The 13,290-nt window shown below is 41.1% G+C and overlaps 1 protein-coding gene across 3 annotated transcripts; it reads left to right on the top strand.

Moving 5' to 3' along the window:
- Positions 1-2,818: 2,818 nt before the first annotated feature.
- Positions 2,819-13,290, top strand: ZNF24 (zinc finger protein 24). Of its 3 annotated transcripts, none has more exons than XM_081251774.1 (4): positions 2,819-2,919; positions 4,813-5,315; positions 5,566-5,713; positions 7,779-13,290. In XM_081251774.1, exons 2-4 carry the CDS (start codon positions 4,896-4,898, stop codon positions 8,315-8,317), a joined length of 1,107 nt encoding a protein of 368 aa, XP_081107900.1. In that variant the 5' UTR covers positions 2,819-2,919; positions 4,813-4,895; the 3' UTR covers positions 8,318-13,290. The 3 variants fall into 3 exon arrangements, with proteins under 3 accessions (XP_081107900.1, XP_081107901.1, XP_081107902.1); XM_081251775.1 differs by lacking the exon at positions 2,819-2,919 and adding an exon at positions 2,961-3,603; XM_081251776.1 differs by lacking the exon at positions 2,819-2,919 and adding an exon at positions 3,624-4,038.

Raw genomic sequence — 13,290 nt, 5'->3', positions numbered from 1 at the left:
TGAACAAGATGGTAATGTTAAAAGAGGGAATCATGACTTCATTTGAATCATTTATAGGTCTCTGGAACTCAGCCAGGTAGCATCTGTCTGTTTTTGTTTGTTTGCTTTTAATTTTTACCATTAATTAATGGATGAGATGCTTTCAAGGCAAGGTTAAAAGATTTGGCTGGTAAAGAAACAACAAGCCGTTTTTAGATTTAGACAGATTATTACTTACAGAGACAAAGCAAGAGTAACCAAAGGTTTCAGCTCCCCCATGCGCTTCTGTCTCACACACCAAAAGGATGACACCAAAACAAAAGTTGGGTGACTGCAACCTGAGATGTGGGACCCCTTGTTGCTGAGGGGCTAATGCCACACTGCATATCTAAACCTGTATATAATCTGCAGCTGTACTCTAGGCTGGTGAGGCAGAAAGCCTCATCACAACCTGGGAAGGCTGGAGAAACTTCCCTGAAAGCCTCCTGGAAGGACAGGGAGCTGAGTGGCAAATGGCTTATAGCAGCTCCTCATGAGCCTCTCATGTTCCAGGGGGATCACAAGGTGTTCTGCCAAGACTCAGGTCAGCTGCAGCACAAGCCTTGTCTCTGTGGCCTCTGTAGATATGTGCAAGGTCATCAGGCACTGGCACGGAGCTATTCCCTACACTCAGGTTGCCCAGAGGATCATGATGCTCTATCTTTTTTGATTTTATTTTTGGCTGCATTGGGTCTTTGTTGCTGCGCATGGTCTTTTCTCTAGTTGTGGAGAGTGGTGGCTTCTCTTGTGGAGCACGGGCTCTAGGTGCGCGAGCTTCAGTAGTTGTGGCTCTAGGGCTCTGGAGCACAGACTCAGTAGTCGTGGTGCACGGGCTCAGTTGCTCTGTGGCATGTGGGATCTTCCCAAACCAGGGCTTGAACCCGTGTCCCCTGCATTGGCAGGCGGATTCTTAACCTCTGCGCCATCAGGGAAGTCCATGCTGCTCTATCTTGACTAGATCTTTAAGATAGCAACAGGGTCCACCATTCAGGAAAGAGCTCACATAGTGGGGCTCAGAAGGATGGTGTTTCAAAACCAGGGTTAGTAGTCCCTGCCCTCAAACGAGTAAATTAGAGAGGAAAACTTCATCGTGGTTACCATTTATTCTCTCAGAATTAGGAATGATAGAACGAATCCCAGGCAAAGGGTTTTGTAAAATTTTGCAACATTTTAAATCTCCCCAAGTATTTCTGTTTGATGTGTATCTTTTTAGTTTTCCAACATTAATTAGATGTAAAAAAAAAGAACTCTTAAAGCAAAACAAAAAACAAAAATGCCTTGAGCTAGCTTTTAGAGTTACAGAAGAGAGAAAGGTTGGGAAGAGCAGCCAAGTAGGTTGGTGGCAATAGGCAAGCAGGAGAGAAAAAAGTCTGGATTTCGGAAACCTCCTAAATGAAGAAAGAGAGAAGAGGCATCAGAAGTCGCAGGGGTTCTGGGGAGGCAAAGCTCTAGTGAGAGAGTAGAGCAGTGCTATACCATCCGCTTCTAACTCACTTGCTCTCTCATTCACGAATCCAGCAGGGCTCTTTGCAAAGGGCACTTTCCTGAAAGAGGCAGAAAGCTGAAGCCTGAGGATCTTGGAATGCTTCTGGAAGGCTGGACCTGTATTTCTAACACAGACCTTAAACAACAGGGCTCTTTTGTGTGGTTTCTGAGGCCTGACATGTGATCTAGCAAAGGCAGCAATCTGAGCAGCCCACACTTCATTCATTTATTCAATAAATATTTATTGAGTTCTCTATGTACCAGGCAGTCAGCATCCTGGGACTACTAGGTGGGAATCTGTGGTGAACAAGACAGGCAAGGTCCCTGCCCTTAGGGGACTTATGGAGAAAAACAAAAGAAAACAAAAAACAGAGAAATGAATAAGTGGGCTCACTTCTACTCAGTGCTTGAGAGTGGGGAGGCTTCTGGGAGGGAAGGTGGTCAGGGAGGCTGAGGATCCTGGGCCACAATGAGCCTAAGAGCTGGGGAGTGGGGTGGGGTGGAGATGGATTGGGGGCAAGGAACAAATTACAGGGGGCCTTACAGACAAACGTCAGGAGTTTTTATGTCATAATTAAGGCAATAGGGATCCATTGAAGGCCTTTAAATAGGGGATGAAATGATCTGATTTACGTTTTTAAACGATCACTTTGGCAGCTGTTTTGTAGTATAAAATGTTAAGCCTGAAGTCAGAAGGTGACCACGCATTCTGCAAATTCAATGTGCGATCATTGCCAAAGCTCTTGGTTAAGAGTCTCATTCTGTTCCCCTGACACATAAATTGGTCATACTAAAGCTCTATAGCACAGCAAGTGGGAGGCAAAGGTTAGAGTCATGCCTTGGTTTTAAATCTTGCTTCCCACTTACTAGTTATGAGCTCTCGGCAAGCTATTTACTTGTGCCGCGATTATCTCAGCTGTGAAGTGGGGATAATAAAAGTTCTTACCATCTTAGGGTTGTTGTGAAAATTAAATTACAATACATGTAAAGCATAGTGACAGTGCCTGGTACTATGTAGTCAGCATGCATAAATATTAGCTTTTGTTACTTCTGTCAGAGGATTACTGTGAGGATCACATGAGATAATGAATGTGAAAAGGCTTATGAAACCGTAAGACTATCTTAGTGGTAGAATTCTTTCTTTTCCTTGTCTTTTAAGCGGAACGCAGAAGGCTGGGCTATCCGGAGGAAAGAGGCGCGAGGCCAAGCGTAGCCTCAAAGCAGTCATTGTCGTCGGACAGCCCTTCCCCCCGCCCGGAGCGCATCTCCACGGTAACGCGGTGCTTCGCCTCCCCCCGCCTCCTGGGGCCCGCAGACCGGAAGCAGTCCGCGCCGGGGGCTGCTGGGAAACCGCTTGTGAGTGGCGTTTGTGCGTCCGCCGTGCACAGCGAAGCGGCTCCGGTTCCCGAGCCCGAGGTTTGCGCGAGAGTGGGGGGAAGTGCGTGAGGGGGACTCTGGGCTACGGGCTGCGGACCGCTTTGGCAAAAGTCAGCGAAGAAGCCTGGCGGGGACCTTTCTCGGCTTCCCGGGAGGCGCGGGGGGCAGGCCGCGGTCTCCGTGCCCGGCAGTTGGGGGACGGCGAGGGGTAGACGGAAAGCCAGATTGGGCTTTCAGCACCTTCGGAGACTCCTCCATCCCTTGTGTCCTCCGCAACCCTTGCCTTCCCCTCCCCCATCGGCCGGTTTTGTTCTATTTCGAGGCCCTGGCGTCTCGCGGAGAGTTCTGGGATTCTTTTCGGGCGGAGGTGGGAGTGGGCGAACCTCGCGCGGGGCCTGCCGGGACTTGTAGTTCAGCCGGCCGCGGGCGGAAGTACCGTGGCTTCGACGCTGTTGTGGCAGGGTGGCTTTTGGTCTAACGAAAGCCGCCGCCGCGAGTGCGGGGAAGAAGGGCTGGAATCGCTGCGGTGGGGGCGGGGTTCGCAGCGGCACTCTGCAGGAGTGAGTGGGGAGGTCACTTGGAACGGGGCTCCCCGCCCCCGCACCGTCGGGACCGCGAGCCTGCTCTCCCCGCACCTCCTCACGTCCCACGGGCAGGGTGCTGTATGAGAACGTAAAAGGAAGAGAAATTTATTTTCTGTAGACTGTTTGAAACGTCGATAAGGTAGGGTCTTGGAATAGGAACAAACGAATCTGTAGGCCAAACCTACGTGTTTGTAAGGCCGCCACACTCCAGAGTATTTAATTATACCTGTATGTATATTACCTGATAAGATTTTTTCGGATTCCTAGTCTCATGGGGTTACGGGAAGTTTTTTGGAAATTACTGGCTTTCACATTCCGCGTCCTGAATAGGTACATTGAGTAGCTGCATGGCTCATTCCTAATGGGTATTGTAAACAATGGCATGGGCATGACTGTGCAAATACTAAGGAAAGGATCAGAAATAGCACAAGGTTTCCCTGAAGGTAGAAGCCAGGGAGCCTGTGAGTCACCCAGTGTAAGGACAAGAGTCTGCACCACTGCACGAAGTTACGGTGTTATGAGAGTGCCTTTTCTTCGAAGAATTTTACTGTGATTAATGCCTGTCATTACAAAGGTAAAGGTACTTATGGTGCGGTGGGTGACTGAATAATACTAAAGTTTTATGGCACATAGTGGTTAATTTTTATCAACATTATGTATCTGTTACGGAGCAAGTGAATTTTTTTTCACATATATTTTAACTCCAGGGAGTTCTTAAACATTTTGAAAATATTTCTTAGTCCTTAAAAAACATTTGTCAAAAGAAATTTTTTAAGCAGATAATGAAAAAGCAGTCCCTGCTTTTGAGGTGACCTAAGTGTGTCAGGGAACACCAGTTATGAATTGCAAATAATGTGTTCAAGGGCCAGATGCATTTAAATAACACTGAAGTGGTCTGGTGCTTACTTGGATTCTTTTGATTGTTGAAATAGGTTTTGTAGGTCACAGATAGGCAAACTTTTTCTCTAAAGGGCCAGAGTAAATACTAGGTTTTTCATGCCCTGTAGTGTCTATTGCGACTACTCGATTCTGCTATTGTAGCGTGAACAAATAAATAAAATTTATGGAGACAACTTAATTTCATATCATTTTCACATGTCATGGAGTGTTCTTTTGATTTCTTTCAACCATGTCAAAATGTGAAAACTCTTCTTAGTACAAGCACTGTACAAAAATGGGCACCAGGCTAGATTTGGCCATGAGCTGTAGTTTGCCAACTTCTGGTTTAGGTTATTGATTGGAATTTTTAACGTAGTAAAAGAATACATTTTTATTTCCTTTAATCGGTATGTGTTCACATTCTTAGAATATTTGGTCATTTATATATTTTTCATTTCTTGTGCCTCAGGAGTGCCTGTGAAGAAAACGGGGTATTTCCCTGAGGCCTATATCCTACCTTGATTGTCTTTTCTTGAAGTATTATAAATCAGGATGTCTGCACAGTCAGTGGAAGAGGATTCAATACTTATCATCCCAACTCCAGATGAAGAGGAAAAAATTCTGAGAGTGAAGTTGGAGGAGGATCCTGATGGCGAAGAGGGGTCAAGTATCCCCTGGAACCATCTCCCTGACCCGGAGGTTTTCAGGCAGCGATTCAGGCAGTTCGGGTACCAGGATTCACCTGGGCCCCGTGAAGCTGTGAGCCAGCTTCGGGAACTTTGCCGTCTATGGCTCAGGCCAGAGACACACACAAAAGAACAAATCTTGGAGCTGGTGGTACTGGAGCAGTTTGTTGCCATCCTACCCAAGGAGCTACAGACTTGGGTTCGAGAGCATCATCCAGAGAATGGAGAGGAGGCAGTGACAGTGCTGGAGGATTTAGAGAGTGAACTGGATGACCCTGGACAGCCGGTAAGCCTGCTGTGTCACGTTCCTGGGTCAGGAGCATTGGCATGGCAGTAGGCGCAGCTGCTGAATTAATTCCACTCAGCTAGGTTAAAATTATGTTTCTGTGTCGCTCCCCCCCACCCCTGCCCATTATCTATGCTTGTTTGCCATCTAGGCCTCTGCAGCATATGTTTTGTATGGTTTCTTTTGTGTGCGTTTAGGTTTGATTCTCATCACGTTCGTTCTCAACTGAACCAAACCCTATCATTTCCAGGTTTCTCTTCGACGACGAAAACGGGAAGTGTTAGTAGAGGAGATGGTATCTCAAGAAGAAGCTCAGGGATTACCAAGTTCTGAGCTCGATGCGGTGGAAAACCAGCTCAAGTGGGCATCCTGGGAGCTCCATTCCCTAAGGCACTGTGGTGAGGACCCCATGTGGGCAGGAGGGTGAAAGAGGGTGTGGACCTTTTGTCCGGAACTCTTTGCTTATTTTTACTGTGAGGGAAAGGGGGATAATCACCTTAACTTGATTGCTTAGACATAGACACACCGTAGGATTTTGATTCTTTTCTAATAACAGTTGGTTTGCTAACCTCAGGTCTTTTATTCCTCGACATTAACATCATCAGCCTTTTCTTCTCTTTTACTTCTTTCTTTGAAGGCCTATCCATTTCAGGCTGGCATTTGCCTTACTCTGAGCCAGCACCCACCGGTAGACCAGGTCGCTCTGTTTCACATGCCGTATTGCTTATTTGCCATCTGTTTCACATCCTTTTAGTCTCTTGTCTAGTCTTCCTGGTACAATAAGCTTACCTGATACCTCTTCAAATCTAGTTTTTTTGTTTATAGTTTATTACTGAAGCCTTTTCTGAATTTTTAGCTTTTTGTGTGTGTTGTTTTTTTCAAACATCCTACCTAAAGTCATTTTTGTTTCCTAAGAAGCTTCTTTTGTAGAAATGGTATTTAGAGAAAATTCTTCACCTTTTCTAAGTATTTATGCAAAAATATGGCCCCTAGCTATAATAAATATAAGTACAGAAAAATTAAGTAGAAAGCTCATAATTCACTACGGCTATTCTTTACCAGTATCTTGGCAGTTAATGCCACATACTTACTTATTTTGATACAACCCCGTGTATTCCTAAAACTGCTACATTTCTTTTTCATATTTATATGAATTAAAATGAAATTTTAATTGAGACTGCTTTGGGAATCATTCCTTGAGGTAGTTGGAGGTAATGCTAGTGTAATGAGCTCTGAGCAGGCTTCCCCTCTGAATTATGGGGCGTTCTTTTGTGCAATAAAGTTTGAGGACCACTGTCTTTGGTTGTTGGAGGTGGCATCTTCCCGGGAACTTCTCCCCTGCCTGAACTTTAGGATAATTCTCGCCTCTTTTAAAGTAGCTTCATTTTAGCAGTCTGGTCTCTACCACACTTGGGAGCTCAATTCTTTCTGTGCCATTTGTCACCTTCACACTCACTTCTCTGTTCTTCAAGTCTCCAGACCTCACTGATCCCCTCTAACTCTTCAGCATCTCTTTGTCAGCCTTCTTTTTGACTACCCCTTTCTTAATCATTTGTTACAGATTTGCTCACTGTTTATAACTTTTTTGAGCAGTGCTGTTCACTCTTTAGTAACTGTTTATTCTTTAAGGCTTGAAGTTTCAGGAAGGTCTGAAATGAGACTCGCTCGTAATCACTGCCTGCCTACAGGTGGGTGATGGTACCTCATGTTGGTAATTTGGGCCGTTCTTTCACTGAACACATCTAACTGAGGCCTGGAAGTAACAACTCGTCTAAATACCATGACAAATACCAAATACATGAGGCTGCTTTTAAAGGAAAACTTTCAGTTATTAAAGGTGCATTGAATCTGTAAGTGTCATGTCCCAAGTTAACACAGGATACTCTCAGCTTACCTTCAGCTTTTTGTCAGGACTCCTACATTCTCCTTTTAGTCTGATCTTGGCTGTGACCTGCCTTGTCCTGCTCATTTTAGAAATAGTCACTTTCTGACAGATTGGTGGTTATTTACACATTGTATTTTGATATAATTTTTCCCTTTTTCAAAGCAAAAGAATATTAAAATGATTTCTAATGGCCAATTTTATTTTATTTTTCTCCAGACCTAGCTGCATCACTTTGACTGTCTCTAACAAACTTAGACTCTCTAAACAATGTGCCATTTTTCTGCCCTTTGGTTTTTGACTGCTACTGTATAACCCACGCCCTTATGTTACCACTTTCATTAGGATACAACCTTTCAATTTCTCATGTTCCCGTGCTCTCACTTCATTAACCTCATAACCAGCCGTTTCATTTTTTTTCTTTTTTGAGAGTAGGTAACCTTATCACCAGTTTTCATAGTGCTGTTTATAGACATATGCAAGCGATTTACTTTTAGTCATTTAAAAAAATTTTTTTTCTTCAGGCTTCTTTCCTCTCAGAATAGGAAATGAGTGATATTTACATTTTCTGTTTATTTCAGATGATGATGCTAGGACTGAAAATGGAGCGCTAGCTCCAAAGCAGGAGATTCCTTCAGCAGTAGAATCTCATGAAGTTCCTGGCACTCTCAATATAGGTGTTCCTCAAATTTTTAAATATGGAGAAACCTGTTTCCCCAAGGGCAGGTTTGAAAGAAAGAGAAATCCCTCCCGAAAGAAACAACATATATGCGATGAATGTGGAAAACACTTCAGTCAGGGCTCAGCCCTTATTCTTCATCAAAGAATCCACAGTGGGGAGAAACCCTATGGATGTGTTGAGTGTGGGAAAGCATTCAGCAGGAGTTCCATCCTTGTGCAACACCAGAGAGTTCATACTGGAGAAAAACCTTACAAATGTCTCGAATGTGGAAAAGCCTTTAGCCAGAATTCTGGGCTTATTAATCATCAGAGAATCCATACTGGGGAGAAACCTTATGAATGCGTTCAGTGTGGGAAATCCTATAGTCAAAGCTCAAATCTTTTTAGACATCAGCGAAGACACAATGCAGAGAAACTTCTCAATGTTGTGAAAGTTTAAGAAATGAAAAAAAAAAATCAGCACTCAGGTCTTTTTCTTCTGAAATGAAGACAAAATTAAAAACATGAAATGATAAATAATAGTTTTCCTATAGACTTAGAAAATCCACTGGGAAATGTAGAAAATTTTCACCCACTATTATTATCTTATCTTGAAAAAAATGGTGTCATACCTGCCTAGAAACTGAAATTTTAAACTTAATTCAGGTGTTAATGCCTAAATCTTCCATGTGATGTTTATATTCTTATTATTTTTCCAAATGATGAACTACCCGATTCTTTGTCCCTTTGTTAAAACTTTCCTTCTTAGACAGATACGTTATTTGTGTTGATCATTGAAATGTTCTTTACAAGGATACATTCCTTTCTACATTGAAAAGCAATGTAGGAATTGTAAAATCTGAAAACTGAAACCATTTTTTCCAAATTTACCAGTTTTCTTTTACCTAATTTGAATATGCATTTCAGAAAATAGACGATAAAGGATGACCAAAAACCTCAAAGTGAAATGAGCCTTAAAACTCAGATAAGAAGTGATGGTGATGAAACATCAAAAAGTTTGATGTTTAGGTCCCGTCAAAATGGGACACCTAGATTGGGGAAGATTGACAAATACTTTGATCCAAGAATTGAAGTATATCAAGAATTTATCTAGGTTTAGTTAGTTTCCTGCCTGCAGGAAAACTCAAAAATAGCTCATCTTACCTGTAATTGGGAAGCATCCCACTAATGAAAATAATGTCCTCTCATGTATCATTAGAAAGTGGACAGTCTAAACAATAAACAGTTGTAAAACTATGAAGGTAGAAATTATAACACTAGGGAAAGATTTGTAGTGAATGGCAGTGTTGAAGGGCAAATGTAAACAAGAGTGATGATCTGTCTTGGCTTTTAGAAAACAAAAGACTTGAAGATCTAAGTCATTATTTTTCCTTCATTTTTGTTAAGGACAGAAAAATCCATGACAGGTGGGCAACAAGTATCAGGTTTGCGATTTTATTCCTTTGGTACAAAAGGATTGAACACCAGGCTAACAAAGCAGCCATGCATTTATTAAATTTTCTACCGACGAGGCACTGTGCTAGGTACTGTAACCCTGCCATAATTAGGTAGGTATTTCTTCCACTGTAAATCATTGGGGGTTGGTACAAAGCTGTTGTATGTGATTTAGCCTCTTCCCCCACCTCTGAGATTCCTAGAGCCATAGTTGTCTTACCAGGGTGTTGTATTTGGGTAAAGGAAGACTCAGTTCAAAGAGCTAGCCAGCTCTTCAGCAATCTTCAGAGGTGAGTCTGAGATAACTATCACAGTTTGGAGGTTTGTGGGTCTTCTATAAAAAAAAAAAACAAAACTAATCAATCTCTAGTAGCATTGAGGTTATACTTGTTAAGTTGAATGGGTTCTATTTTTTAAAAAAAACTAGGTTATAACAACTAGTTTATTAACTGTCAGAGTTGGTGGAACTATTTTTTTTCATTTTAAGTCTTAACACATTTTTTTAATGTATAAAAATAATACACATTGTAGTAGTAGGATCATATACTCCTTGTCTGAGAATCCCAAGTACTGTGGTTCTGTTTAGTGGAAAACTCTGAAAGTTAAAATATAGATATGAGAAAAGGCTTTTTTATAGTGGGCATAATTGTGTGGAAAATGACCCATGTGAATAAAAATATCTCATAGTTCCAGAGGTTTTGGTTACATCTGGTACTTGGATCAAATTAAAAAATGGAAGGTGAGATTTGCATGAGCCTGTTAAAAAGCATACTAATGCGAGGCCAGCTGGTGGAGAAGTGAGGCAGAATGGAGCTTGTTTATAGATTTTCTGATAACAATTATAAGAAATGTGCTTTATAGATTAAGATTTATTGAAGTATAAATATGTAGTAATGATATAATGTATTTTAAGTTATACAAGAATATGTAGGGACTTATGTTTGGGTCTTCTCTTTGTGGCTGAGAGGAAACAAGTCAATGTCCAATAAAGCTATAAATTCCTCCACTCTAAGATAAAACGGTCTTGGGTTGATTGATTGATTTATTTATAACTGGCTTCTTTCCAAGTAGGTTTTGAGGTGGCATGTTTGGAATACTGCTGGGATGACAGAATTCTTTTATCAGAGTAGGTAAGAAGGGAATAACCTCTTGGTGGCTAGAATTTCATGGTTTTTTTAGATCTTATTTTTCCTATATACAAAGAAGCTTCCCTGTGGTGGTACATTTTTCATAAATGCCAAAGATGTTTGGTATAATGTGAGAGCTTAGAGAAAGTATTTGAGTTGGCAAATATGAGGTTGTTCTGCCATCTCCGATACCTGTACGTTGTTTAGAAAGGATTCTGAAACTAAAGCAAGGCTCTGGGGAAAATGGGTTGGACCCAAAAAAACTGTGTGACAATACACATGAAAAGGAAGTGATGGTCTGTGTACTCGCCATCTCTGGTTAGTCTAAGTTCCCGCTAGACAAATTGATTTTAAATAACTGTTTGGTGATTTATGATTTCATCCAGACATTCATTTACGTTAACACAGATAATCATATTGGCGATTCTGGGGGGGTGCCCAGCCTCTGATGAAGTGGTGATCTGGCAGTTGCCAAGCAGTGGCATCTGATGGGTTATCAAATGAGCAGTCATTGTTAACAGTATGCAGACTGCTGATGCCTGTCCAGTAGCCACTGAGCATTTATTTGCTCATTACTGCTAAATTTTCTTTTGGTTTTCTTGGAGGTTGAACTCCCCACATTCACACCCAGTTGGCACTTGATCATTTAGCAATATGTCGAATACATTTGTGTAAGTTCAAGGGAGAGTTCTATGTACTGAAGTAATCTGCATGCCAGACGGATTAGACACTTTACCTATCTCACTTAGATTTGTAGACTAGGAAAGCAAGATTTAGAGATTGTGTGACTTGCATGTGGCCAATTAGAGCTAAAACTCAAATCTAGTTCTGTGAATTCCAGGGATGTATATTTTTTTACAGTGTGAAAATGATGGCTATTAAACCTTGATTGATAAATTTTATGCTTTTATCTTATGGTTAACAAATGTAAAAGCTATTAAAACATGCTCGTTTGAGTTTTCTACAGTACAGAAATGTAAAATGAAAAAGGACATTCCTTTCATGGTCTTAACACAGAAGTAATAATTATTTGGTTGGCTGTTCTTCCAGACTTAGACATATACATAATTAAGCAAAAATGTGTTAATAGCTGACACTTGTCACTGTATACAGGCACTGTTGGAAGTGCTTTACCATGGATTAACTCTTAATCCTCACAGCCATCATATGAGTGTGGTAGGTACATATCCCTATTTTACATGAACTGCACTGAAACTTGCCTCCTCTCCCTCCCACTTTGATGTAGACATTGTTTTTTTTATGGCTACATACTAATCCATTGCATCAATACACTGTAACTTATTTATCCAACCCCTATTGGTAGGTAATTTGGTTATTTCTGATTCTTTATTATAGGTAAAGGTAGAGTTAACATCCGTATATATTTTGCTGCCTGTGTGGGTATTTCTCTGGGATAAATAGCTAGAAGTGGAATTATTGGGTCAGAAAACATGCACATTTAACATTTTGAGAAATACCATCAAAAAGATTGTACCACTTTACAACTCGGGTAGTCAGAGTGCCTCTTTGCCTACACTCCCACCAACCCTGAATCCTTCAATGTTTTTGCCACTCTGATAGGCGAAAATTTATCTTTCTTTTCTTTGTTAATAAGAAGGAACATCTTTTCATATGTTTATTGGCCATTTTCATTTCCTATTGTGAATTGCGTTTCCCCATTTTTTTTAAATTATGGAAGTATAAATGACTGCCATCTCAGTGTACTTAACTTTTACACAAGACTGAAGAGACACCCTTTTCTGCAGCGTTTCCTATCACATTCCACTGCCCACAGTTTAGTATATGTTCTTCTGATCTTTCCATAATTTCCATGTGAATATACATACACATATAAATGCTGTTTTTACATAAATAGGATCATATATATGTATTCTGCAGCTTGCTTTTTTTTTTTTTTTTTTTTTTTTTTTGTCTCAAACAGATCCTGAGGTCTTTAAATTTCTTTAATGGTTGAATAGTATTCAATACTATGAAAATACCATTATTTAACTATTCCCTTATTTTTTTTCTTTTGCTATTACATTGCCGAAGTAAAGATCTCTTTCATATCTCTTTGTGCACGTGTGTGAATATGTCTTTAGAATGGAGTATAAGGTAGATTGTTGGGACAAAGGTTGTGCTCTGGTAGACCCACCTTAGCCTTCCCAAAGGACCTCATAACTTTCTATTTTCACCAACTGTATATAGAAAGTGCTCACTTCCCCATATAGCCTTACCTACACTTGATAATTTTTATCTGATGGGCAAAAAAAAAAAAAAAGGATCATTTTGCATTTCCCTGGTTAATGGTGAGGTTGAGGTTATTTACATATATTTATTGGCCATTTATAGTTTTATCATGGATTGTTTGTATCCTTTACCTGCTCTTCTGTTGGGTTATGTATGGATATATGTTGTTTTTGTTCAGCATCTCTTTCCCCATCTTGTGATAACAGAATCCTTATTTATTGTGAGGAACCCATTCCCTGTGGCTTAGGTGAGTACATAACCAGGCCTGGCCCTCCTGAGTCCCACAGCTCCTTAGCCACAGTGATTAAAGAATGGGCATGTAACTCAAGCCAGGCTAAAGAAAGCCCTCAACAGAACTTCTGCTGGAACTCTTGGAAAGAACGCTCGACAGAGATCTCACGAACTAATGACTGTGTAAGCCTGAAAATTTGTACCATGTGGAGAGTCTGAGGGGAAACTCAGAGGCTAGCAGAAAGGAATGAGAACTAAGTTCTGATGTCAATTTTCTGGAGGCCCTAGATCCAGCTGTGCCTAAAGCCTGCCCTACCTCTGGACTTTAACGTTTTGTGAGCCAATAAAGTCCCTTTCTTGTTTAAGATAA

The sequence above is a fragment of the Mesoplodon bidens genome, assembly GCF_964165515.1.
Source record: "Mesoplodon bidens genome assembly, chromosome: 13".
NCBI lineage: Eukaryota > Metazoa > Chordata > Mammalia > Artiodactyla > Ziphiidae > Mesoplodon > Mesoplodon bidens.
Note: the sequence above shows the minus strand (reverse complement) of the source record. Positions and strands in the feature narration are given on the sequence as shown.

Coding starts and splice junctions, on each gene's coding strand:
- ZNF24 (XM_081251774.1), top strand. CDS start 4,896: ATGTCTGCACAGTCAGTGGAAGAGGATTCAATACTTATCATCCCAACT. Junction 5,316..5,565: donor TGGATGACCCTGGACAGCCG/GTAAGCCTGCTG, acceptor TATCATTTCCAG/GTTTCTCTTCGACGACGAAA. Junction 5,714..7,778: donor CCATTCCCTAAGGCACTGTG/GTGAGGACCCCA, acceptor TGTTTATTTCAG/ATGATGATGCTAGGACTGAA.